At 43.4% G+C, this 27936-nt stretch overlaps 2 protein-coding genes across 4 annotated transcripts in view; both read right to left on the bottom strand.

Moving 5' to 3' along the window:
• Positions 1 to 197: 197 nt before the first annotated feature.
• Positions 198 to 17600, bottom strand: tbc1d7 (TBC1 domain family, member 7). Of its 2 annotated transcripts, XM_090231937.1 has the most exons (9): positions 17239 to 17553; positions 10019 to 10851; positions 8835 to 8954; positions 8639 to 8719; positions 8269 to 8459; positions 6907 to 7044; positions 6556 to 6701; positions 6197 to 6326; positions 4088 to 6096 (listed from the first exon to the last, which is right to left on the bottom strand). In XM_090231937.1, exons 3-9 carry the CDS (start codon positions 8944 to 8946, stop codon positions 6010 to 6012), a joined length of 885 nt encoding a protein of 294 aa, XP_090088063.1. In that variant the 5' UTR covers positions 8947 to 8954; positions 10019 to 10851; positions 17239 to 17553; the 3' UTR covers positions 4088 to 6009. The 2 variants fall into 2 exon arrangements, with proteins under 2 accessions (XP_036825086.1, XP_090088063.1); XM_036969191.2 differs by lacking the exon at positions 10019 to 10851 and having other exon boundaries at positions 198 to 6096; positions 17239 to 17600.
• Positions 17601 to 19243: 1643 nt separating this feature from the next.
• The window catches only part of wu:fi04e12 (desmoplakin-A), a 35374-nt gene continuing 26681 nt past the window's right edge, over positions 19244 to 27936 (bottom strand). The window contains exons 22-24 of one of the 2 annotated variants that reach the window (XM_036968811.2): positions 24708 to 26534; positions 23323 to 23520; positions 19244 to 23090 (exon numbers count right to left, since the gene is read on the bottom strand). In XM_036968811.2, the coding sequence (XP_036824706.2) occupies positions 19860 to 23090; positions 23323 to 23520; positions 24708 to 26534 (5256 nt within the window). In that variant the 3' untranslated portion in view covers positions 19244 to 19859. The remainder of the gene's footprint in view (positions 23091 to 23322; positions 23521 to 24707; positions 26535 to 27936) is intronic. The other variant, XM_036968812.2, reaches the window with a different exon arrangement.

Genomic DNA, 27936 nt, shown 5'->3' with positions numbered 1-27936 from the left:
AAACACATTGGAATAAATAATACGATTTAGAGTTAAATCCTTTGTTTTTGTTGGAAAGATTGTTTTACAATCATGTTTTTATTCATTGTATTTTGAATAACTTGTAGAAAATACACTTTATGACACTGTCAAGAAGCATTATGACCATCCTGTGTCACTTTACTTAGACTAAGAAAATACACTTTGACACCATCAAGAAGCATTATGACTTATGTTTTATTTTATTTTTATTTCATATAAGCCAGATAGGCCTATCACATACATGCCCGTATGTCAGTCATCAGCCACAAAGAGGGTGTCTTGTCCTGCTCCTGAAAACTGCTCCTGCATTTATCCCAGTTATCAGCAACAGAGTATTGGGGTAGGTGCATGTTTGACATCAATGTATGTGCAACTACAATGATATTTTAATATGTAACATTTTTGAAAATGTTATTTAAAACAAACATACAGTTTACAAGCAGGCTATGGTGTAATGGATTGGTTCGCCTTGTGTGGGAGTTTGTGGGTTTTGATACTTTTGTAGGTGTCATAACCAGCCAAATAAATAACGGAATATATTGCCGCATTCACATGCTAGTCAGAACTAGGAAACCAGATAGCAAATCGGACATTTCTGAGTTTCCTCATTCCGACTAGCACTTGAACGCGGCGTATGTCACAACAGATCTATCTAGATATGTCTTGACAGTGTTATATTATGACAATTTATGTCAGCTGTTACAGCAGTGGTGGGCTTGGCGTCGAAATGACCCGGAAACAAGCTACACCAATGTGTCAGAGGAAACACTATTCAACTAATGACTGAAGTCAGCCTGCAGGTGCCTGGCCCGGCACAAGGAGTCGCTAGAGTGCGATGAACCAAATAAAGATAATCTCAGTCTCTGGACTTAAAACTAATTTAAAACATGGTTTGAATTGAAGAGGGCAGCCCATAAGCACATAGAATCCTTCCAGATCCTTGATATCCTATCTAAGATCCCTCCCAATATGTTCTCCAACACATAAAACACTTTAGAAAAGGTTCAGTGTCATTATCCTATTGAAAACAGGGGTGTCAATGATTCTCTCTCTTTGAGAAAACAAAGTATTACTTGTTAAACAAAATCTCTACTTCTGAGCAATTGTATGAGTACCCTTTTTTTTGTTGCATACAATATAGCTCAGTATTTGAATTATTTTATGAAGTTATTTTTTTATCAAGTGTCAATTTCAGATCCCACCGTATATAACTTTACTTCCCTTCACTAACTGAAATCAAACTGTTTTCATAATAGAAATAGAAGAGTATTATATATGTGGTTTTAATTCACTCAACTTTCTCTGTCATTAAATGCATGTTTATCGATATATAAATACATGATTCAGCTGTGATCTTCTGCTAGATGTTCACATGTCAAGCAAAGCCACCTCCAAATTCCTTCCTTTGGGACACATGTTCAAGGAAATGGGCTTCATTACAAGGAGTCTGAACTGAGTAGGTTGGAGGAGTTGACAAGCATGGTTGGAATTGACAAGACAAACAGATCTGAGACCAGGCCATAAATATAGTGGATTGCTGCTACGATCCAAACCTGTCTGCTTAGTAAACCTCCCTAAGCACAGGTTTAGGACCAGTTTCCCCATAGAAACAACCATAGTAACCTCAACCATGACAGGCCCTGGACCAGCCCTTTGTACTGTACAGTCATTCATTTTATCCATTGGGTCCAAGCTCAATGTATGTTGTGTTAGTGGCAGAGGACTGGATGTTCTCCTGTTAACCCTTTACACTCATGGGAATTGGCCTATATGGATAAGGATAAATTGAAATTTTTCTTACAGAAGAATATGAAAATGGTAGCAGTTGAACAGGAACAGTTTGGAGATTATGGAAAAAGTATTAGACCAAAGTGAGGACAACAGTTCACCTGACACAACACTGAATCCAAATAACACTTGATTTGATGTGCATTTTTACATATAGTACCAGTCAAAAGTTTGGACACACCTACTCATTCCAGGATTTTTCTGTATTTTTACAATTTTCTACATTGTAGAATAATAGTGAAGACATCAAAACTATGAAATAACACATATACGGAATCATGTAGTAACCAAAAAAAGTGTTAAACAAATCAAAAAATATATTTTAGATTCTTCAAAGTAGCCATCCTTTGCCTTGATGAAAGCTTTGCTCACTCTTGGCATTCTCTCAACCAGCTTCATGAAGTAGTCACCTGGAATGCATTTCAATTAACAGGTGTGCCTTGCTTAAAGTTCATTTGTGGAATTGATTTCCTTCTTAATGCGTTTGAGCCAATCAGTTCTGTTGTGACAAGGTAGGGGTGGTATACAGCAGATGGTATTTTACCAAATAGGGCCAAGTCCATATTATAGCAAGAACAGTTCAAATAAGCAAAGAGAAACGACAGTACATCATTACTTTAAGACATGAAGGTCAGTCAATGCAGAACATTTCAAGAACTTTGAAAGTTTAAAGTGCAATCGCAAAAACCATCAAGCGCTATGATGAAACTGGCTCTCATTATGACCGCCACAGGAAGGGAAGACCCAGAGTTACCTCTGCTGCAGAGGACAAGTTAAAGAGCTAACTGCACCTCAGATTGCAGCATAAATAAATGCTTCCCAGAGTTCAAGTAACAGACACATCTAAACATCAACTGTTCAGAGGAGACTGTGTGAAATCAGGCTTTCATGTTCAAATTGCTGCAAAGAAACCACTACTAAAAGGACACCAATAAGAAGAAGAGAAGAAACATGAGCATTGGACATTAGACCGGTGGAAATATGTCCTTTGGTCTGATAAGCCCAAGAGATGTTTGGTCCCAACCGCAGTGTCTTTGTGAGACGCAAAGTAGGTGAACGGTTGATCTCTGCATGTGTGGTTTCCACAGTGAAGCATGGAGTAGGAGCATGGAGGAAGTGTGATAGTGTGGTGTGGAGGGGGGGGTGCTTCGCTGGTGACACTGTTAGTGATGTATTTAGAATTCAAGGCACACTTAACCAGCATGGCTACTACAGCATTCTGCAGCGATACGCCATCCCATCTGGTTTGCGGTTAGTGTGACTATCATTTGTTTTTCAACAGGACCATGACCCAACACACCTCCAGGCTGTGTAAGGACTATTTGACCAAGAAGGAGAGTGATGGAGTGCTGCATCAGATGACCTGGCCTCCACAATCACACGACCTCAACCCAATTGAGATGGTTTGGGATGAGTTGGACCGCAGAGTGAAGGAAAAGCAGCCTACAAGTGCTCAGCATATGTGAGAATTCCTTCAAGACGGTTGGAAAAGCATTCCCCATGAAGCTGGTTGAGAGAATGCCAAGAGTGTGCAAAGCTGTCAAAGACAAAGGGTGGCTACTTTGAAGAATCTAAAATATATTTTGATTTGTTTAACACTTTTTTGGTTCCATATGCATTATTTCATAGTTTATGTCTTCACTATTATTCTACAATGAAAAAAATAATAAAGAAAAACCCTTGAATGAGTAGGTGTGTCCAAACTTTTTACTAGTACTGTATGCTGTACTTTGCGTCACATTTGTTGAAAACTACATCTGAAAATGTTCTTGATACATTCAGTAACACAATAAGAATATTCCTGGAAAATGTGGGGTAGGTAACACATAAGACAAATAAATTACAAGGGTTTGAGTGAGAGGATTAACAGGTATCTCCAAGTGGCCACACCTTTCTAAAGGGTGCACAGTTTCTAAGTAATTTCAATGCACTTTTATGATTTAAAGAAGAGTCTTCAACTATATGGTGAGCTCTCCTAGCTGTGCCATTCAGGAACTAGAGCAGCAAGCACACCTGTAGTTATTTTGTTTGGAACAACATTGCATCCCCGCAAATCACACAATTACAGTTACTTACGCAATCCAAAATGGTCAATTATAAATCGCAATCTGAGTCAGGTGGGCATCATTTCAAAGCCTGTTCCATTGTCAACATGACTAGAAAAGGTATAAAATATGATATTACAGTGTTAGACAAAGACATTATAAAAGGTTTTCACAATGCAATTCAGGGAAACGGATCAGAATTTTGGTGCGCATAGAAAGGAGTCATGAGCGCATTCAGGTGCGTGCGCTGTGGCAAATTTTCTTCACAATAGAGAAACCGAGGATCATTCTGTTCAGAATAACCCAGGGTATGACGGCATGTCATCTTGTAACTGTACATAAAACAGTGATCATAAAACTTGTCTTATACAGTGTCAATGTTTATGACATGGAAATGTGAAGTGCACATTTTCGACTCAAGGGTGTTTGGCTTGCTTGTATGACATCAATTTGGTATTTATTATAAATCCTCAAAGTTTCATCTTTCAAAATATACTGAATTAATATATAAACGCAACATGTAAAGTGTTGGTCCCATATTTGATAAGCGGAATTAAAAGATCCCCAAAATTTTCCATATGCACGAAAAGCTTATTTCTCCTCAATTTTGGGCACACATTTTTTTACCTCCCTGCTAGTGAGCATTTCTCTTTGCCGAGATAATCCAGCCACTTGACAGGTGTGGCATATCAATAAGCTGATTAAGCAGCATGATCATTACACATGTGTGGGCAGGCATAAGCTATGGACAATGAACACAATTCCGCAGACCTAATGTAACTAAGCCAGCCCAGGATCTCCACAATCGGCTTCTTCACCTGCGGGATCGTCTGAGACCAGCCACCTGGACAGCTGATGAAACTGAGGAGTATTTCTGTCTGTAATAAAGCTATTTTGTGGGGAAAAACTAATTTTGATTGACTGGACCTGGCCCCCCAGTGGGTATGCCCTCCCAGGCCCACCCATGGCTCCACCCCTGCCCAGTCATGTGAAACCCATAGATTAGGGCCTAATATATTTATTTAAATTGACTGATTTCCTTATATGAACTGTAACTCTGTAAAATCTTTTAAATTGTTTCATGTTGCGTTAATATTTTTTTCAGTATACATAGAATCTTAATTTACAGCATTTCCCTCAAAAGTTGCCCAATTAGCGGGAGGGATGGGGGCAACTTCTTGTCGTGCGAGGTGCTCAAGTTCAGAACGGCTGTCAGTCAAAACCCATACAGCGAAGTGAAGCGCAGAGCCAGAGCTCTGATGTCATGTTACTGTACAGCCATTGCGTTTCCAATTTAGGCATTTAACATTGCCCAAATCTGTAATTTTCTGCAACGGGGTACTGCCCTTCTCCACCTGGACAAAGGGAACAGCTATGTGAGAATGTTGTTCATTGACTACAGCTCAGTGTTCAACATCATAGTGCTCTCAAAGCTCAACACTAAGCTAAGGACTCTGGGACTGAACACCTCCCTTTGCAACCGGATCCTGGATTTCCTGACAGGCTGCTCCCAGGTGCTGATGGTAGGCATCAACACATTCGCCACACTTACCCTCAACACGGTGGTTCCTCAGGGGCACTTCCAGTCAGAGGTTGAAAAGACTTGGCATGGAGGCTGAAAAGATTTGGCATGGGCTCTCAGATCCTCAAAAAGTTATACAGCTATACCACTGAGCATCTTGACTGGCTGCATCACCACCTGGTATGTCAATTTCTTGGCATTCAAGCGCAAGGCTCTGCAGAGGGTAGTGCGTACAGCTCAGTACATCACTGGGGCTGAGCTCCCTGCCATCCAGGACCTCTATACCAGGCACTCATCACATACACTGCTGCTACTGTTTACTATCTATACTGTTGTCTAGTCACTTTATTCCTAGTTATATGAACATATCTACCTCAATTACCTTATACCCCTGCAGATCTACTTGGAACTGGCACCGTGTGTGTATATAGACATATTATTACTTTTATATTATTTCTCTATGCTTTTTCTCTCTGCATTGTTTGGAAGGGCCCGTAAGAAACCATTGCACTGCTAGTCCACATCTGTTGTTTTACGAAGTATGTGACAAATAAATGTGATTGATTTGAGTCCAAGCGTATCCCAATGTCAATGTCAACCCCATCAAGAGGGTCCGGCAGGAGACCTGTGATCCTATACAGAGTGCATGGGGGTGCCACAGTACTTGTGCCACAGGTCAATGGCCTTAGTCACTATTGCGTCAGTGTTCTCTTGGGGCATCTGGTAGTAGAGGAGAAAAACAAATCAATGTGATTGGTAGACAAAAAGGGGAGAAAAGCCTCAAACCTCCAGCGGATCCTATGATGATGACGTCACTCACGTTGCACAGGATGCTGACCACTCCCTCCGGTCTGCTGGTCCCCATCACCACGATCTTGTAGCTGAGAAGGATCTCCATGGCAACGAAGACCAGGATCTTACAGGACCCGCTGATCACCTTGTCCCACACCCTGAAAGAGCAGAATACATGACATGAGTCAGAACGCCAGCATAGAGAGATGAGTTTCCTGAAAGCATCATAGCTAACATGGTACATGACTTCTCAAAGTCCCAGACCCACACCACTCACAGAACAGCAAAATGCTTCATGCAACAAATGTGGTTTGTTGATGCAAAGATTACACCTCTCACGCCTGTGTGGCTGGGTTGTTGAGAGAAACAAGCCTCAGTGTGCCTAACCTCTGCAGGCTGGACTCAGGCAGGCAGCCAGCAAAGCAGCGCCTGAACCACAGGCTGTATGGCAGCATGGCGAGGGCCCCAGTATTCTTCAGATGGTTCAGTAGCCGGGGCTCCTCCACACTCAGGTAGTGCTCCAGACTCTTGGGCTAAACCAACCGGACACAGATGGGGGGGGGGGGGGGTTAGATGTGTTGAGAGGTAGATGCAGTGCACACATCAGCTACATGTACAATTTTCATGTTGGATATTTGACTATAACAGTAACAACAATGAGCAAGGCAACACCATACAACAAGTGTAGTCCAGACCACCCCTTTCATCCCCTTACCCACCCTCCAATCCACTGCTCACCAGGTGGGGAATGGAGTCTCCAAACTTATTGTTGAACTGGTTGACAAAGCTCTTGATCAGCCAATAACAATCCATAGGGTCTTCTACAATCTCCTCCATGGCTCGAGCTATGGACAGGAAGTCCTCATCCTCCTCGTCCTGAAACAGAGACACACCCGTCAGTCTCACACATAAATAGCCTATCCTACTGAGAACAAAGAATAAAGTGAAATCAAGTTCCTGAGTAGGACCAGGCAAGTTTCAAGTATTAATGTTACGGGCACAAGTACAGTGAAATTACTTTCTTGCAAGCTTTAAACCCAACAACGGATTAATCAATGTCAATGCATTGATAACAAATAACCTGAGGTTGAACAAAACACACAAGTAATAAAAATAAGAAGAACACGAAAAGTAAGTAAGCTGGATACAGGGTCAGTTCCAATACAATATGTACAATGTGTAGGGATACTGGCAGAGGTAAGTTGGACGTTCAGAACAAGAGCCTGATTTAATTTAATCTCCCACTCCAACTGTTTACGTTCTGTTTACTTTAAAATATGCAAAGAAAGGCCCAGTGCAGTCAAAAACGTGATTTTCCTGTGGTTTATATACAGCGCCCTCCATAAGTATTGGGACAGTGAAGAATTTTGGGTTATTTTGGCTCTATACTCTAAGAGTTTGGATTTGAAATCAAACAATGACTAGGAGGTTAAAGTGCAAACCGTCAGCTTTCATTTGAGGGTGTGTTTATCCATTTTGGGTGAACCGTTTAGAAATTACAACACTTTTTGTACATTGTCCCCCCATTTAAGGGGAGCAAAAGTATTGGGACAAATTAACTTACATGTGTATTAAAGTAGTAAAAAGGTAAGTATTTGGCACGCAATGACTACATCAAGCTTGTGACTCAACAAATTTGTTAGATGCATTTGCTCTTTGTTTTGGTTGTGTTGCAGATGATATTGTGCCCAATATTAATTAATGGTAAATAATGCATTGTGTCATTTTGGAGTCACTTTAAAAGTAAATAAGAATGGAATGTGTTTCTAAACACTTCTACATTAATGTGGATGCTACCATGATTACAGATAATCCTGAATGAATCGTTAATAATGATGAGTGAGAAAGTTAGACGCACAAATATCATTATGACATGCTAACCGCTCACCATTACAATAACAGAACAGGGGGAGGTTACCATTTTTTTTTTTTTTTTGGGGGGGGGGTATGATAGTTAGAAGCACAACTTTCTCATTCACGATTTGATATAGCAATAAAAACAGCTGTATTGGACCTTTAAATAATTAATTATATTTATATATATATATATATATATATTTTTTTTTAAAGGCCCCGCTTATTCTCTCTCTCTCCTCTTACCGGGGCTGAGGTATCAGAGCGTCTGGGCAGCACTTGGCTCTCCAGCTGGAACATGCGTAGGTACACCTGCGTCTGGGGAGTGGCCATGTGGACAAACCTCATCACCTTCAGGGCCTCCAACACATCCTGGTACTGTTCCCGCCTGTACCCTCCCACCAGGGAGTGGGAGTCACTGTGGGGAGGAAGGATACCTAGAGACAGACACAGGGTGGGTCACATCAGCAAGTCACTGCAGCGGGTTGGTCTGTCAGACGGATCTGTCGAGTGTATGTGTGTCTGGAGAGAAATAGGGTTTTCTATGGGCTGAGAGGCGTGCTGGTATGTGAAATATGCTCTGAATCCTGTGGGTAGTCTGAGTTAAAAGACTTACCCAACAGCACTTTCCATACATGGATCCTGTACATTGAGGGCAGAGGGAATCTCTGACTGAAAGTGCTCAGCTTCTCCACGTCTGACGAAGGAACACAAAAAACTCATACGAACAGACTTGGAGGTAGAAGCAGAGCAGCAGTGATAATAACAATGATGTACCCATTGTAACAGTAGCAGTACTGTAATGTACATACCCAGTGGGTTGTCCTTCAGTAATATCTCCAGTGATTTCTTCTCCTCCACCCCTCTGAAGCCCACCTTCTCATAATAGGCGGAACGGAAGTTCCTCTGAGGGTCCTCAGCCATACTGTCACCTGGAAAAGCACAGTGTTAAAGAAGGGTCATTTATTGATAGCGTCTCCTGAAAATGACATCAAAACCACAGCACACTTACTTTGTCAGGCACTGGCAGGCTTAGATCGCTAAAGATACTTAGCCAAACGCCATCATCTCTACGGACACTGGAGTTAACATTAAGGGCAAATCCGCAATAATGGAATTACGCCAAGACTCGGATTTCTCACTTAAAAATGTATAACAAACAAAAACCATTGATTTCAAGGTTTAACAATCCACACAACTCTATGCACAACGGCTACTTTGAACAATTTACACAGTAAATCAAAACTATAAAAACATTTATTGCAGATGCAAAGTTTAGTAACAGAATTCCGGTAAAGTCTCACTATTGTATTCTGTTACCAAACTTTGTATCCGCACAGTTCTTCCTGTAAATGTGTTTTTGGAAAATGTTCAAAGTAGCCCTTGTGCAAATAGTTCTACGGTTTGTTAAACTTTGAAAATCACTGGTTTTTGTTTGGTATACATTTTAAAGTGATTCACCGTAACATTACGATGGAATTCCATGGCAGGTTAGCTAGATTATAATAGAACACTGATAAAACACTACATGATCTACATTGAAATGTGATATAGATTGTGAGACAACACCTCTTCATTTTTAGCTTGCAGCAAGGTTGAGAACATTTTACTCTGGTTCCCTGAAAGTTCTCCTGGGAGGTTTTAGTAACGCTCCGAGAAGAGAAATTATAGGCTATTGAAGGTAATTAAATAACTTTCAGGGAACTAAAATGTTGTCAGAACCTCCCTGCAACCTAAATATTTACGTTTCCAGAAAAGACAACATTTCTGTTTCACAGAACGTTTAAAAGGTCCCGAACAGTGAAAATCATGCTTTTCATCAAATTGATTGAAATTTGGATGAAACCAGTTCAAAGTTGGGTGACCCAAGTATGAGAAATGACTGTAGCTGGTATATTGATCAAATTTGATCAAAAAGTTATTGGTCCCCAGGGCCTCCCAAGTGGCGTAGCTGTCTAAGGCACTGCATCGCAGTGCTTGACGCGTCACAACAGACCTGGGTTTGATATTAGGCTGTGTCACACGGGACACCCATGAGGGGATGCACAATTGGCCCAGCGTCGTCCGGGTTAGGGGTGGGCGGCTGGGATGTCCTTGGCCCATCGCGCTCTAGCGACTCCTTGTGGCGGGCCGGGAGCCTGCACGCTGACTTCGGTAGCCAGATGTACGGTGTTTCCTCCGACACATTGTTGCGGCTGGCTTCTGGGTTAAGTGAGCAATGTCAAGAAACAGTGCGGCTTGGCAGGGTCGTGTTTCGGAGGACGCATGGCTCTCGATCTTTGCCTCTCCCGAGTCCGTATGGGTCTTGCAGTGAGTGGACAAGACAAACTACCAATTGGAGAGAAATAACATACGCACACCCTCCCACACACACACACACAACCGTTCAAAAGTTTGGGGTCACTTAGAAATGTCCTTGTTTTTGAAAGAAAAGCTGTTTTTTTGACCATTAAAATATCAAATTGATCAGAAATACAGTGTAGACATTGTTAATGTTGTAATTGACTATTGTAGCTGGAAACGGCTGAATTTGTATGGAATATCTACATAGGCATACAGAGGCCCATTATCAGCAACCCTCACTCCTGTGTTCCAATGGCACGTTGTGTTAGATAATCAAAGTTAATCATTTTAAAAGGCTAATTGATCATTAGAAAACCCTTTTGCAATTATGTTAGCACAGCTGAAAACTGTTGTTCTAATTAAAGAAGCAATAAAACTGGCCTTCTTTAAACTAGTTGAGTATCTGGAGCATCAGCATTGGTGGGTTCGATTACAGACTCAAAATGGCCAGGAACTTTCTTCTGAAACTCGTGAACCTATTCTGTTCTGAGAAATAAATACACACACACTTGGCTTAAGGAGGCAAGCATTACCAAGGATTTACAGCTGTCCTCCCAATCCACACAGAAATGCATACAAAGCTCCCCATCACCCTCCATTTGGCAAATCTGACCAGTGCATCAACGGATTCGTCCCCACAGTGACCGTACACATATCCCAACCATAAGCCATCGATTACAGGTAACATCATCACTGAGCTAAAGGCAGATTACAAAGGGAAACCCAGCCCGAATCTGCCCAGTGACATCAGCCTACCAGACAAGCTAAATGCCTTCTATGCTCGCTTTGAAGCAAGCAACACTGAACCATGCATGAGAGCAGCAGCTGTTCCAGATGACTGTGTGATCAGGATCTCCATAGCCGATGTGACTAAGACCTTTAAACAGGTTAACATTCACAAGGCCGCAGGGCCAGAGGACTTCCAGGATGGCAGGGTTTCTGTTAACCGGTAAATGCTGGTTTAAAAAAGAGAAGCCGATAAATTAAATTGATGGCCAAATTGCCCCCCCCCTCCATTTAAAAATAATGCTTTTTATTCATTGATGGAAAAAAAAGTGCTCCAACATCAAAGGCAAATATACTTCATAGGCTAATAAATCCACAACCTGCTTGGAAATTAGTGTCGGGTGAGTATGTTTCTATTTTTACTCACGCAAAAGACGCAAGGCCATCATAAGGGACTGCAGCTAAAATGTACCTCCCGACAGGGCAAAATATTGTGTTGATTATCCCAGTGTCCAGTGTGCCCGCCGAGGGGAATCTTTCTCCAAAACAGGGTAAAGACGCCCTCTTGATGACAAAGTAACGAAGCTGATGTGCACGCAAACTGCACCCATGCGTTGGACAGTTTTGATTTCCCAACAGCCGGGGCTCACTTTGAGCAGGGCAAGGTCTGCCGCAAACGCAAGTAAATTAGAGGCAAATTATTGTGTTCGTCAGGCCCGGTCCTAGCAGTTCTGCTGCCGCCCTAGGCAACATCAACATATCTCACTATTAGTATAAAGATTTGGAATGGATTGATAGACTAGAATAGACTAATAATTTGTATAATGCGTAATTGGTACATTTCAGTTGAGCTTATTTCAGTGGAACTTGGAAATGAAACGAGTGAGATGATTTCAGCTTTGTAAACAAGTACTTTCATAAAAACATGACGCGGGCCTCGTTTCACAGGAGAATAAGATTAATCTCAATGAATTTTGTTTATTTACACTACCGTTCAAAAGTTTGGGGTCACTTAGAAATGTCCTTGTTTTCCATGAAAACATACATGAAATTAGTTGCAAAATGAATAGGAAATATAGTCAAGACGTTGACAAGGTTACACATATTTATTATTTCAATAAAAAAATAATTGTGTCCTTCAAAGAATCGTCCATTTGCAGCAATTACAGCAATGCAGACCTTTGGCATTCTAGTTGTCAGTTTAATGAGGTAGTCTGAAGAGATTTCAACCCCATGCTTCCTGAAGCACCTCCCAAAAATTGGATTGGCTTGATGGGCACTTCTTACGTACCCTACGGTCAAGCTTCTCCCACAGCAGCTCAATAGGGTTGAGATCCGGTGACTGTGCTGGCCACTCCATTATAGACAGAATACCAGCTGACTGCTTCTTCCCTAAATAGTTCTTGCATAGTTTGGAGCTGTGATTTGGGTCATTGTTCTGTTGTAGGAGAAAATTGGCTCCAATTAAGTGCCGTCCACAGGGTATGGCATGGCTTTGCAAAATGGAGTGACAGCCTTCCTTCTTCGAGATCCCTTTTACCCTGTACAAATATCCCACTTTACCACCACCAAAGCACCCCCAGACCATCACATTGACCACACCATGCTTGACAGATGGCGTCAAGCACTCCTTTCGTTTTTTCTGAGTCTCACAAATGTTCTTCTTTGTGATCCGAACACCTCAAACTTTAGATTTGTCTGTCCATAAAACTTTTTTCCAATCTTCCTCTGTCCAGTGTCTGTGTTATTTTGCCCATCTTAATATTTTATTTTTATTGGGCAGTCTGAGATATGGCTTTTTCTTTGCAACTGCCTAGAAGGCCAGCATCCCGAAGTCACCTCTTCACTGTTGACGTTGAGACTGGTGTTTTGGGGTACTATTTAATGAAGCTGCCAGTTGAGGACTTGTGAGGCGTCTGTTTCTCAAACAAGACATTCTACTGTACTTGTCCTCTTGCTAAGTTGTGCACCTGAACCTCCCACTCCTCTTTTTATTTTGGCTAGAGCCAGTTTGCACTGTTCTGTGAAGGGAGTAGTAACCAGCTTAGTACGAGATCTTCAGTTTCTTGGTAATTTTTCGCATTTAAGAGCCTTCATTTCTCAGATCAAGTATAGACTGATGAGTTTCAGAAGAAAGTACTTTGTTTCTGGCCGTTTTGAGCCTGTAATCGAACCCACAAACGCTGATGCTACAGATACTCAACTAGTCTAAAGAAGGCCAGTTGTATTGCTTCTTCAATCAGCACAACAGTTTTCAGCTGTGCTAACATTATTATAAAAGGGGTTTCTAATGATCAATTAGCCTTTTAAAATGATAAACTTGGATTAGCTAACACAACATGCCATAGGAACACAGGAGTGATGGTTGCTGACAATGGGCCTCTGTAGATATTTCATTTACAACATTAACAATGTATTTCTGATCAATTTGATGTTATTTTAAAAATGGACCAAAAAAAATTTTTTTTTCTTTCAAAACAAGGACATTTCTAAGTGACCCCAATCATTTGAATGGTAGTGTACATATCAAATTTGATTGTCCAATATCAGTTTTATAATTTTCCACTGATGTGATGCTGAATCGCAGCGGGATGGGGAGTGGGGAGGGCAGGCCCAGTGATGGATAGACGGAATCCAGCTTTTGTCAAAATCAATATAATTTTTTGCATTTTAGCTAATTCTCCTAACCTGCGGCGTAACTTCTCTTAATCAGCTACGAAAAGGCAAATCTGACATCAATTTGACAAGAGTCTTTTGGTGCCTTTTGGCAAACTCCAAGCGGGCTGTTGTATGCCTTTTACTGAGGAGCGGCTTCCGTCTGGCCACTCTACCATAAAGGCCTGACTGGTGGAGTGCTATAAAAATGGTTTCCTTCTGGAAGGTTCTCCCATCTCCAAAGAGGAACTCTAAAGCTCTGTCAGATTGACCATCGGGTTCTCGGTCACCTCCCTAACCAAGGCCCTTCCCTCCGATTGCTTAGTTTGGCCGGGCAGCCAGCTTTAGCAAGAGTCTTGGTTCCAAACGTCTTCCATTTAAGAATGATGGAGGCCACTGTGTTCTTGGGGACCTTCAATGCTGCAGACATGGGTTGGTACCCTTCCCCAGATCTGTACAGTGCCTTGCAAAAGTATTTACCCCCTTGGCATTATTCCTATTTTGTTGCAACCTGTCATTTTAATTGATTTTTATTTGGATATCATGAAATGGACATACACAAAATAGTCCAAATTGGTGAAATTAAAAGAATGGCTTGTTTCAAACATATGAGTGGTTTAGGAGGAAACATGTAAATGTCTTTGAATGGCCTCAATCCAATTGAGAATCTGTGGTATGACTTAAAGATTGCTGTACATCAGCGGAACCCATCCAACTTGAAGGAGCTGGAGCACTTTTGCCTTGAAGAATGAATCCAATCAAGTTATAGAAACATCTCAAGGATGATCAATGGAAACAGGATGCAACTGAGCTCAATTTTGAGTCTCATAGCAAAGGGTCTGAATAATTTTGTAAATAAGGTATGTTTTTTTTATATACATTTGCAAGAAATTCTAAAAACCTGTTTTCGCTTTGACATTATGGGGTACTGTGTGTAGATGGCTGAATATGTTTTATTTTATTTAATCCATTTTAGAAAAAGGCTGTAACGTAACAAAATGTGAAAAAGGTCAAGGGGTCTGAATACTTTCCAAAGGCACTGTATGTCTAAGCTTCTAAGGTGCAGAAGTTGCTTTACAAAATATGGCGAAGAAGTCTATCAGTCAACTGTATTCTATAATTACACTGAACTAAAATATAAACGTAGATGTAAAGTGTTGGTCTCATGTATCATGTGCTGGAATAAAAAAAGTCCCAGAAATGTTTCATATGCACAAAAAGCTTATTTCTCTCAAATTTTGTGCACACATTTGTTTACATCCCTGTTAGTAAGCATTTCACCTTTGCCAAGATAATCTATCCACCTGACAAGTGTGGCATATCAATTATGTCACACAACACAATGCCACATATGTCTCAAGTTGAGGGAGTGTGCAATTGGCATGCTGACTGCAGGAATGTCCACCAGAGCTGTTGCCAGACAATTGAATGTTAATTTCTCTACCATATGCCACTTCTAACGTTGTTTTAGAGAATTTGGCAGTAATCGGCCTCACAATCGGCCTCACAACCGCAGACCACGGGTAGCCACACCACCCCAGGACCTCCTCACCTGCGGGATCGTCTGAGACCAGCCACCCAGACAGCTGGTTTGCAAAACCGAAGAATTTCTGCACAAACTGTCATGGTATGGGCAGGCATAAGCTACGGACAATGAACACAATTACATTTTATCAATGGCAATTTTAATGCACAGAGATACCGTGACGATATCCTGTTGTGCCATTCATCCGCCGCCATCACCTCATGTTTCAACATGATAATGCAAGGCCCCATGTCGCAAGGATCTGTACACAATTCCTGGAAGCTGAAAATATCCCAGTTTTTCCATGGCCTGCATGCTCACCAGACATGTCAATCATTGAGCATGTTTGGGCAGCTCTGGATTGTAAAACAGCATGTTCCAGTTCCTGCCAAAATCCAGCAAGGTCGCACAGCCATGGAAGATGAGAGGGATAACATTTCACAGGCCACAATCAACAGCCTGATCAACTCCATGCAACAATAGATTTGCAGCACCACATGAGGCAAATGGTGGTCACACCAGAAACAGACTGGTTCTGATCAACATGCCTACCTTTCTTTTAAGGTACTGTATCTGTGACCAGGAGATAGAATAGAATACAACTTTATTGGCCATCCAGGATGGCCATTTTTCTTCAGCATCACCTTCCATTAAAATAATGACACACCTACATTCTCACATCATACACATGTAAACCAGTCAGTCCATCATGTTGCATACACTAACAACATAGATGCATATCTGTATTCCAAGTCATGTGAAATCCATAGATTAGGGCCTAATAAATGTATTTCATTTCACTAACTTCCTTATATGAACTGTCACCCAGTAAAATCTTTGAAATTGTTGCATGTTGCGTTTATATTTCAAATCAAATGTTATTTGTCACATGTGCCAAATGCAACAGGTGTAGTAGACCTTACCGTGAAACACTTACTTTACAAGCCTTTAACCAACAATGCAGTTAAGAAAAATATTTACTGAATAAAGTTTTTTTTAAATAGCAACAATAAAATAACAGTAACGAGGCTATAGGTACTGAGTCAATGTGCGGTGGTTCAGGTTAGTTGAGGTAATTCCGGTAATATGTACAGTAGCAGTCAAAAGTTGATGTCTTCAATATTATTCTACTATGTAGAAAATAGTAAATATAAAGAAAAAACTTGGAATGTGTAGGTATCCAAACTTTTGACTAGTACTATACATGTAGGTTGGGGTAAAGTGACTATGTATAGATAATAGATCATAAACAGCGAGTAGCAGCAGTAAGATTATCTGTTTTTTTTTGTTCAGTGTAATTACAAAACAATAGAAATGCAATTGTGTATTGCTGCTGTTTGTCTGCTATCCAACAGACCATGAATAGCTCTGTTGACCATGAGAGAGAGCATTTTTCAGAGAAAATGGGTTGAGTCATGCCAATTAGGATCTGGATGACATGTGGCCCATTGTTTCACTTGTCATCAATGACATGTGGCCCATTGTTTATCTTGGTACCTGGAAACGACCACATGGGCAATTCCAATAACTGTCAGTCAATGCGATCTCATGAATATAAACTGCCACCCCACTCAGCATTTCCTTAAGGTTTCCTGATAGTTAAAGATCCAAGAAAGTATACAATTTCTTCAATTCTGACCATTTTAATAGCTTAAAAATATTATGGGTGATGTGTTGGTCATTCAAAGGCTATTTTTACTTGAGAAATAGGATGACTGTGCGGGACCTTTATGGGTTAAGGTTCGTTTTAGGTAAGGTTTATAGTTAAGGTTAGAGGTTAAAGTTAGGCTTAGGGTATGGACGTCCCAAGGATCCATGATAGCCCTAAACTTGAGTTTCTAGTATTTTCTGTGACAGTGTTAAAATGACACTTTACTGAAAACCATTATACTGTTGGATGAATAACGTAACAGAAGTACAGTTTACTGTTAAAATTTGCTTTATGTCAAGCTTATTTAGCCTCCTACCTTGTTGTACCCGTGGGCCTCACCGCATCCACGTCCTTTCCAGCTTGCAGTCACCGGGGAAGGAGCTCTGAAGCCGGGCGCGACCTACACGACTGTCTGCAACCTGCTAGCTATCGCTCTAGCTAGATTCTGTAACCACTATTGGTACATCTCCTTCTCATATAAGTATATCAACGTCACTATGCAAGCAATGGAACCCAAGCTAGCAATACCAAAGATGTTTGAATAACAGAAATCACATGCGCAGCAATGAGAAAGTGAAACGCAGGCTATTGATCCATTCATAACATGTTGACCATTTCCTAATCGACAGCACGTGCAACCAGCAGATGGCAATGAACATTATATTATTTGCTGTAGTTACAGATGTCTGCCAATAGAGGGTGTACTGTAGCTGGGTAACAAACATTCAATGTTACTTTTATTTATTTTATTTAACCTTTATTTAACTAGGCAAGTCAGTTAAGAACACGTTATTTACAATGACGGCCTACACTACGGTCTACTGCCATTCTACACCGAACAAAAATATAAACGCTACATGTAAAGTGTTGATCCCATGTTTCATGAGAAAAAATAAAATATCCCAGAAATGTTTCATTCTCATAAAAATCTGTAAAAATCTAAAAAATTTGTGCACAGATTTGTTTACATCCATGTTAGTGAACATTTATCCTTTGCCAATATAATCTTTCCACCTGACAGATGTGGCTTATCAAGATAATGATTAAACAGCATGATCATTACACAGGTGCACCTTGTGCTGGGGAAAATAAAAGTAACTTTAAAATGTGCAGTTTTGTCACACAACACACGCTTTGGAGGGAGCGTTCAATTGGCATGCTGACTGCAGGAATGTCCACCAGAGCTGTTGCTAGATAATTGAATGTTCATTTCTCTACCATAAGTCACCTCCAACGTCATTTTAGAGAATTTGGCAGTATGTGCAACCAGCCTCACAACCACAGACCATGTGTATAACTACATAACAATCAAATCATGAATAGTTTATCCTTACAATGTTAAACTATACAAGTGAGGCAAACTATATTGAACAAAAATATAAACGCAACATGCTACAATTTCAAAGATTTGAATGAGTTACAGTTCATATAAGGAAATCAGTCAATTTAAATCAATTCATTAGGCCCTAATCTATGGATTTCACATGACTGGGAACAGACATGCAACTGTTGGTCACAGATACCTTAAAAAAGAGATAGGAGCGTGAATCAGAAAACCAGTCAGTATCTGTGGTGACCACCATTTGCATCATGCAGCGCGACACATCTCCTTCACATGGATTTGATCAGGCTGTTGATTGTGGCATGTGGAATGTTGTCCCACTCCTCTTCAATGGCTGTGGGAAGTTTCTGGATATTGGCGAGAACTGGAACACACTGTCGTACACGTCAATCCAGAGCATCCCAAACATGCTCAATGGATGACATGTCAGGTGAGCATGCAGGCCACGGAAGAACTGGGACATTTTCAACTTCCAGAATTTGTGTACAGATCCTTGCAACATGGGGCCGTGCATTATCATGCTGAAACTTGAGGTGTTGGCGGCGGTTGAATGGCACGACAATGGGTCTCGGGATCTCGTCATGGTATCTCTGTGCATTCAAATTGCTACTGATAAAATGCAATTGGGTTCATAGTCCATAGCTTACACAATAACCCCGCCGCCACCACGGGGCACTCTGTTCACAACGTTCAAATCAGCAAACCGCTCGCCCACACACCACCATAGTTATATTCTCTAAACCAGATGTAGAAACTGCTCTCTCTGAACTGCAGATTAGTTTAGGTCATCTGGCACATTCTAAATGATCATTGATGATTTCTGTGTTTATTTCACACAATATTTATGACTATGAATACATGTCTCGGTGCTCTAAGGACATTTTAGGCTTAGCGTGGTATTTTTTTATGTACTCGTACAAAGACCATTACATAATTTTACTGACCATAAATAGGCTATTTCACACAGAAACCAAAGAGCAAGGATGTAACATTTTATTTTGAGAAATAGAAAAATAGTTACATTGTGTTAAAAGAAGACAGCCCCATATTACACTAACAGTATAAACACTAAGCAATGTTATTATGACACCTTCTCACATCCCATGCACGAAACAGTACTGTACCTTACACCTATGAATGTTCCCCGAAACACACATAAGACACTAACCCTCTCCCATCCAACTTTTTATACATTTGTAAATTTGTTACATTATTGTCATCAAAATGATACATTTATACTGTAGTACAACAGTTTTGAAAAAATATTATGTGGCAGCAAAGTGCTCGTATCATGATGTCAGAGAGAACAAATACAATTTACATGAAGTATTTTTCTTCCATTCAAACACCCAGGAATGTTTGTTTCATTGTTATCAGTCTGCAGCCACTTTAAACAGAATATACAACATTTGATGGGACCTCTTTATTTAGGACAGACACATTTCTAACTGACCAATAAGCAGGGCTTCCTTACATAAGTAAAGCAAAAGGTAATATGTAAAACAAAAAACTAAAAGTATGCAGAGGTTAAGACAAAGACTAAGTTAATGTAACTAATTAATAGTTATCCCTATTTTTCCCTCTTCTCCATCACCCTATGACATGGAGCTGGAACTGAAGGAGGTGCGGCTGTAGGTGGTGCTGCTGACGATGCTGTATCGTCTGGAGGAGCCAGATGATCCCAGGTCCAAGCTGCCTCTCCGAGAGCTCGCCCTCGACCCGGTCCTGGAGCCCGATGTGGACCCGGGAGTGGATGAGTTGTACGGACTACTGATCCCTCTGGAGGAGGCAGATGCAGCCTGGAGCATCTTGACTCCTGTATTCTCCTCTACCAAGCAGTTATCCATTGCTTCTTTGTAAGAGATCTTCAGCTTGGTCTTGGGGCAGGTCAGGTTCTTGGCATGGTGCCTCGTGTCCTGGAGCTTCTGGGCCCCTCTTCCATCCAGCCAGCCCTCTTTGAGAGCTTCCTTGATGGTTCTCCTGCGGCCCAGCTCTGGGTCATACAGGCCTCCAGTAACAAACTGGAACTCCAGGAAGCGGTGGCCCGCCTCATAGGGAAGCCACTTCTCCCTCATGGCCTCAGCAGCGGACATTTTATGTTTGCACTTGATGTCTTCAAACCCGATGTAGGCCTTCTGGGCGGGCTTCAGCCTGGTAGCCATGTCGTTCTCGATGATCCCCTGGCTGGTGGCCTCCTGGATGGACAGGCGCCGTCCATCGGAAGGGTTTACAATGCCTCCGGTGCAAGCCTGGGCCTCCAGTAGTCTCTGGGCAGAAATGCTGTCCACCAGCCCACGTTTGTGAGCCTCAGAGATGGAGATCTTCTCTAGGGCCTCCATGTCAAAGATGGCGCCCACGGGGCTCTGCTCCCCATCCAAGACCACAGCTTCAGCAGGGCAAGCCAGGGAGACAGAGATACTGGCTATATGCTTCAGAGTGCTGGGAGAGGAAGGGCCATCAGGCTGGGTAAAGGAGCTGCTGGTGGTGGATCTGGTGATGGTGGAGCAGTCGCCAATGGAGGAGGGTCCAATGGTAGAGCTGCCAATGATGGAGCTAGTCTTCTCAGCCTTGATGGAAGTAGATGATGTTGAAGTGATCCGTGGTGAGTAGGTGCTTGATGAGTATGCTGCTGCTGATGTTGCTGCTGCTCTGGCTTTGGATGATGATGTTGATGATGAGGAGGAAGACGAGGCAGCGGATCTGTTTGCTTTGGTCTTGCTGGTGATGATGTCAGCAAACTGTGTGAGAGTAATCATCTGCGATCTGTACTGGTCGTACAATGATTGGTTGATCACACTCTTCTCCAGCAGCTCTCTGATGTCATACTGGATCTCCGTCTTTCTGTCGAAGATGACCAATCTCTTGGATCCATCCTGAGTGGTGATAGTGATTTCCTCCCACTCACACTCTTGCTGCGACAGCTCCAGGAACATCTCGTGGTCGATCAGCCCCTTGTCGTACGCTTCCTTCACCGACATATCCTTATTGGTGTCTGGGTCTACAATCACCACCCTCCTCTTCCTTAGAGTGCTCTTCTGGGTGATAGGCTGAGGCGGTTCCTTCTTCTTCTTGATGGAGAGGAGAACCAGGCCAGTCTTCTGGTCTATGATGCAGCGTTTCTTTAGCTGGAGATAAGTTAGGTTGTCCTGGTTGTTTGGATCGAAGAAGCCCTTGGAGTTGTCCCCTTCGTCTGTCAGGATCTGGTTCATTTCCTTGCTGAAGTAGCCCTTCTTATAGGCAGTCACCACCTCGATGCGGTGGCTGTGTCTGGGGTCGATGATGCCCCCGCTGGCAATCTGAGCCTCGAGTAGATGGATCCCATGTCCCTTCTCGATCAGCCCCTTCTCTATGGCCTGGAACAGGGAGATGATCTTGTCCGTGCCTGGGTCTTTATACCCGGTGACGGCCCTCTCTGCAGACAACAGTTTGTCTTTGAACTCCGGCCCAGCCAGGCCCCTCTTGTAGGCATCGACCACGGTCAGACAGAGGTTGTTGACGGGGTCAATCATGAATCCAGAGGCGGCCTGGGCTTCGAGGAGCTCCAGGGTGGTGCTGGGCTTCAGTAACCCTTCCTTCATGGCCTGGTAGATGGACAAGGTCTTGTCGTTTGCCTCGTTGTAGACCCCCGCAATACAGGTGGAGCCACGGAGGTACGACCTCAACCGGTGCTCGATGTCCTGGCTGGTCAGTTTGCCTTCCTTCAGTTGGTCCATGTCAGATTTCTCCAAGAGGTTAGCACTCATCAGGTCTGTGACAGACACCTCTCCCCTGAGACCATTCACTGTCATGGGCTTCTCTGGAGCGGGGAGGATCAGGAGACCTGTGGTGGGTTCGGCCTTGCATCTCCTCTTCAGGGTTACGTAGCTGGTTCCCAGCTGGGTGTCTGGGTCCAAGTAACACTCAGGTCGTTGGTTCAAGGCTCGGTACAGATCCTCGTCGATCAGGTCCCGGTCCATGGCTGCATCTTTAGGGAGGAAGACACTGAGGACAGGGTCTATGATTCCCCCTACTGATTCTTGTGCCTGGAGCATCCGCAGAGCTGTGACTCTATCGATCAGGCCCTTCCTCATAGCCTGGCCTGCTGACAAGAGCTTGGTGGTGTTGGGGTCACGGTACCCCAGACATGCAGCCTCAGCAATCAGCAGCCTCTCTCTGTCCTCCTCGTATACCACTCCTCTCTTGCACGCCTCCTGCACCGTCATCTTCTCGTTGGCTCTGGGATCCACAATGTGGCCTGTGGCAGCTTGGGCCTCTAGTAGCAAGATGGTGCTGTCTTCAGAGAGGATGTTCTCTCTCTTGGCCTCTGTGAGGGACATTTTACCTTGAGGTCCCACAGCCACACCAGAGATACTACCAGTCCCCTTAAGATTGAGTTTGATGTCCACAGACACCTCGCTGACGGTCTTCTGACCGTTCAGGAGCTGTCCGTAAGTCACTTTGTTGATGACCCCACAGTCCAGCAGCTGCTTGGCCGTCACCATTTTGCGGACACCATCGAAGACCAGCGTGGCGGGGTCCAGGTCTTTCTTTCCGCTCTCGTCCGTCTGGGTGTGTTTGGCGAAGGCGTAGGGCCGCTCCCTGAGTTTACTCAACTCTGCCTCCAGGGAGTCTCTGGCGGAGGTGAGTTCAGAGAACTGGGTCTGGGTGATCAGCAGCCTGCTCTTATAACGCTCCTCCACCTCCCTCAGCTCTCTCATCAACCGCTCTATCTCAGTCTTCAGAGAGCTCCTCTCCCGCTCCAGCTTCTCCTTCTCTGAGTTAAACTGCCTCACCTCGCCCTCCTTGGACTCGTACTGGCCCTTCCAGTACAGGAAGTCCTTCTTGACCTGAATGGATTAATAAATGTATTAATTGATGGATGAATAAATAATATAAAATATGATAATAATACAAAATTTAAAAAAAATGATGATAATACAAATTCATTTAATATGAATCATAAATGAATGAATCAATGGATGGATGGATAGATAAATAAAGGAATTAATTAATTAATCAAATTTAAAATACATATATAAGATTGACTCCAGACAGCAAAGTGAAATCAACAATACACACCTTCTCGTTCTCCTCCTGCAGGCACAGCTTGATGCGTGACTCGGACTCAAGAGAGACTTTCATGTGGTTCAGCTCTTCCTCTAGCTTCTGAGAGCGAGCTCTGTCCTGGTTTGTCTGCTTTAGCTTCAACAGCAGAGCATCTCTCTCCATCCCTATCTCGTTGTACTGGGTCTCAGTGGACTGAATCAGACAGGATGTCTGGATGGGGAGAGACGGGGGTCAAGGGGGAGAGAGAGAGGAAGAGAAGGAGAGAGAGGGACAGAGGGGTGAAGGTGAGATAGACAGATAGACAAAGGGGCAGAATAGTAGCAGGTTAGCGTTTTTCATCAGGAATCTTGTTCTTGAGGCAGCTCTGCAGGGTGGTCACTAACTGGCACAGTTTTTTAAAACCTAACCTTCACCTTAACCATACTGCTAACCCGAATGCCTAGTGGTTCCCCTAACCTTGAATTAAGCTTAGTTTTCATAAATATTTACAATATAGCCAATTTTGATTTTGCAGCTGGCCTATCTAAGCGGAAATCGCTCAGTTCTGCCTCCAGGACAAGATTCATGACAATAAATGTCCACCTGCAAAATATTAGTTGAGTGATTAGTTTTAGAATAATAATGAATTATTTTGTTAGAAAATGTCACATAATTCGGAGATTTGGCATTTACAATAAGAACAGCATGCTCTGTTATTGAAAAACAAAACACAGCTCCAATAACTTACCAACACATTGACAATAAGCAGTTATCATTGGTCAATTAAAATTATATGACTAAAGGAATAAATTACCAGAATTCCCCAACATGGAAACAAGAGTGCAATTGGTTTCCTGTACATTCAAAGGAAATAGACAGATACTGTCAGAGACCGATTACCAGTTTACTAGACTAGACAAACGAGAATCATTCTACTAATATTACTAGAGACATGAACATGACAATAATTACAAAGACAGAGACTAAATTAACGCCAGAGGACAAGATCAGTGATGATGTAGACACTGTGGATCACTGGAGACAAAACAAGGCAAAGGCAAAAAGCATGATGATTGGTAAATCAACAGAGGAAGTATCTAGTTGTGGGCAGGGGTGTGAGAAAGCAGTATGGTGAAGGCAACCACATTGGATGCACAGATTGCATTTGCATTCGTTTTTTTCCCTTCAATCTTTCAATTGAAAATGCAAATCACAACACATACAAGGATGCATGCATTGCATGGGTTTCACAATAAACAAGCAAAGGCAGGCATCTACATGAGGTTTGCCAGCATGCAAGATAAACGGATTGTCTGCAGCCAGCTAAAGCTATTCCACCAACTAACTAAATCAGTATAGTCTGATTTGAAGAAACACAAAACAGTCCGACATGAACCTCTGCGGTTCAAGACAAGTACCTCAAAGACCTGACTCTGGAGTTGCCCTATCTCCATCCTGAGTTTCTCCCTCTCCGAAGAGAGCTCTGCCACCAGGCTCTGGGTATCCAGGCTGCTTCCCGAGCTGCTCTTCAGCTGCAGCTCCAGGACAGTGATCTGGGCCACCAGCTCGTCATCAGCCCCCTGTCTGGTCCTCAGCAGCTCCTCCCTCTCATGTTTCACCCCCCTCAACTCCTCCTCGAGCCGCAGTCGCTCTTTGGTCAGGGTCTGGGTCAGGGTCTGGAGACGCTCGTGTTCTACCGAGCTCTCGTTGAGCACTCGGCTCTTCTCCTCGATGGTCTTGTAGAGTGTTTCGTTACGGAGATTAGCCTCGCGGACCTTGGCCTGCTCCTGGAGGAGATGCTGTTGGAGTGACTTCAGCTTGGAGCTCAGAGACGCAAGACTCTCCGTGGAGGCTTTGAACTCCTTCAACCTCCTCTCTAGCTCCTCCTGGAGTTTCCTGTGCTCCTCTTCTCTCCTCCTCCCCACGGTTTTGGCCTCCTCCTGACTGCGACGCAGGATGGTGATGGTGCTGGTGTACTCCCGCATGGTGTGGTTGGTTTTCTGGAGCTCTGTCTCCACGTGCCTCCTCTTGATCACCTCCTCCTGGCTGGTTCTCCTCAAAGCCTCCACCTCCCCATCTTTCCTTTCAAGAGTAGCCTGCAGCTCCTTGATGCATCCCTGTAACCTGGCTACACTCTGCTCTGCCTTGTTCTTCTCACCGCTCACCTTCTTAAACTCTGTACAGATACTAACCAGCTCCTCCTCCACCTCCCTCAGCCGGGTCACACCCTGGGAGGAGGAGGTCTGCTTGCCCTGAGTCTCCCCCAGGAGCAGCTCCATCCTGGTCCTTTCCTCCTCCAATGCTCTCCTCCTCCTCTGCTCCTCGTCCAGGCTGTGTGTGAGGAGGACCAGCTGGCCGCTACTGTCCTGCAGGGCCTTGGTGAGCTCTGACACCTCATCTCTATACTGACTACTGTCCTCCCCTCTCTGCCTGACTAATATCTCCACCTGCGCCTCCAGCTCCCTTCTCCTCCGTGCCTCCTCTGTGACCACAGATCTCTGAGAATGGGCCTCCTCCTCCGCCATCTTCCTCTGCTCCTCGGCCTGACTCAGAGACACATTCAGCCTCTTGAGCTGGTCCTCCTGGTCCCTCCTATCAGCCTCTAGCCGGTCACACTGCAACTTGATGCCCTGGTCCACCTCCTCCCTCTGGGAAGACAGGTGCTGGATGTCCGTCCTGCAGATGGTGATCTGGGACTCGTAGCTGAGCTTTAGGTTACTGATCTCTACACTGCATTGTCTCCTTACCTTAGACAGCTCTTGCTCCAGCTCTTTGAAGCGCTGCCCCTCCTCCTCCAGCTGCTTCCTTAACCGCTCTGCCTCCCTCTCCCGGGTCCCCATGCTCTTCTCCACCTCCATCTTTGCCCAGTTGGCCTGCTCCAACTCCTTCTGCCTCCTCCTCAGCACCTGCTCGTGCTCATCCTGCTGCTCCCCGTAGCGCTCATCCGCCATCCTCCTCTTCCTCTTCTCCTCCTCGACGAGGGAGTTGAGGCGGGTCACCTGCTCCTGCAGCTCCTTTAGTTGGCCGCGGGTGGAGGCAAGGGAGTCCTGGGTGGTGCTGCACTGCAGGGCCGTGCTCCTCTTCACCTCCTCCACAGAGAGGAGCTGCTCCTGCGACTGGGACAGCTCCAGCCGGTAGCGGACTAACGCCTCCTCCAGAGAACTGTTCTTAGCGTTGTGGTCCTCAATGTCCTCTTTGAGCAGCCGTAGCTCCTCCTCCAACAGGTCGATCCTGGTGTTACGCATCTACAGGTGGAGAAGGAAGGATTAGGGTCAAGTAGAGTGGATAATAATATTTGCAACTTGGCAAATAAACTTGAATCTATAATGAAAGCCCTACTACGAGGTCTAAAACAGGGGTGTCAAACTCAATCAGCACAAGGGCCATATTGAAAAAACACAACAAATTTGCGGGTCTTTTTTGTTTTTTTAAATACAACTGCGACACAAAATATGGCCCTTCATAATGTCCACTTATGTACCATCGTGGCACCCTTGCACTTTTTTCAAGTAACTCACAGTTTTCACAAAAAATATGTTGAAATTGGCTAAAATATTTGGTCTCCACAATTCTTTATTTCCCTGTTAATATTACAGAACTTTTTTTTTTTTTTTTTACAGAACTTAATATATCCATTTAAATCAGAAAATAAACAGAAATGGCATTGATAAAATTATTGACACCCTAGACTTAATATTTGGTAGCACATCCTTTGGTCAAAATAATTTAAAAAATAATCAACTGCTTCCTATAGCCTTCAATGAGCTTCCTACACCTCCGTACAGGCCGTTTGGCCCACTGCTCTTGTGCAAACTGCTCCAGTTCTACCAGATTTGAAGGGTGCCTTCTCCCAACTGCTGATTTCAGTTCTCTCCACAAGTTTTCAATGGGATTTAGATCTGGACTCATTGCTGGCCACATCAGAACAGTCCAGTGTTTTATCTTGAACCATTCCTGGGTGCTTTTTGAAGTGTGTTTGGGGTCATTGTCCTGCTGGAAGACCTATGACCTTCAATGGAGACCCAGTTTTCTGAAATTGGGTCCGACATTACGCTCTAAAATGCCTTGGTATTCTCCTGATTTCATGATGCCATGCACACGTTCAAGGCACCCAGTGCCAGAGGCAGCAAAGCAGCCCCAAAACATCACAGATGTTTGACTGTAGGGAAGGTGATATTTTCTTTTGAAGGCTTCATTTTGTTTTCTGTAAACATAGAGATGGTGTGCTTTACCAAAAAGCTCTACTTTGATCTCATCTGTCCACAGGACATTCTCCCAGAAGGATTTTGGCATGTTCAGGTGTGTTTTGGCAAATTAGGCTTTATTATGTCTCTTACTCAGTGGGGTCCTCCTTGGTCTCCTACCATATAACTGCCTTTCATTGAGTTGGCGACGGATGGTGCGAGTTGAAACTGTCGTACCTTGTGTCTGAAGGTCAGTTTGAATCTGTGTGGCAGTTGATCGAGGTGTTTTCTCCACCACTCAAACAATCCTTCGCTGCAATATTCCATCTAGTTCTCTTGCGTCCACGTCCAGGGTGGTTGGCTGGTCCAGGCACGGGCCTTAAACTTCTTGATAACATTACACACGGTGGAAACAGGAACATCAAGGACTCTGGAGATGGACTTGTAGCCTTGAGATTGTCCA

The sequence above is a fragment of the Oncorhynchus mykiss genome, chromosome 4 (genome assembly GCF_057628025.1).
Source record: "Oncorhynchus mykiss isolate SJ-2025 chromosome 4, ASM5762802v1, whole genome shotgun sequence".
NCBI classification, from domain to species: Eukaryota; Metazoa; Chordata; class Actinopteri; order Salmoniformes; family Salmonidae; genus Oncorhynchus; species Oncorhynchus mykiss.
The sequence above is the reverse complement of the archived record's forward strand: the minus strand, read 5'-3'. Positions and strand labels throughout refer to the sequence as shown.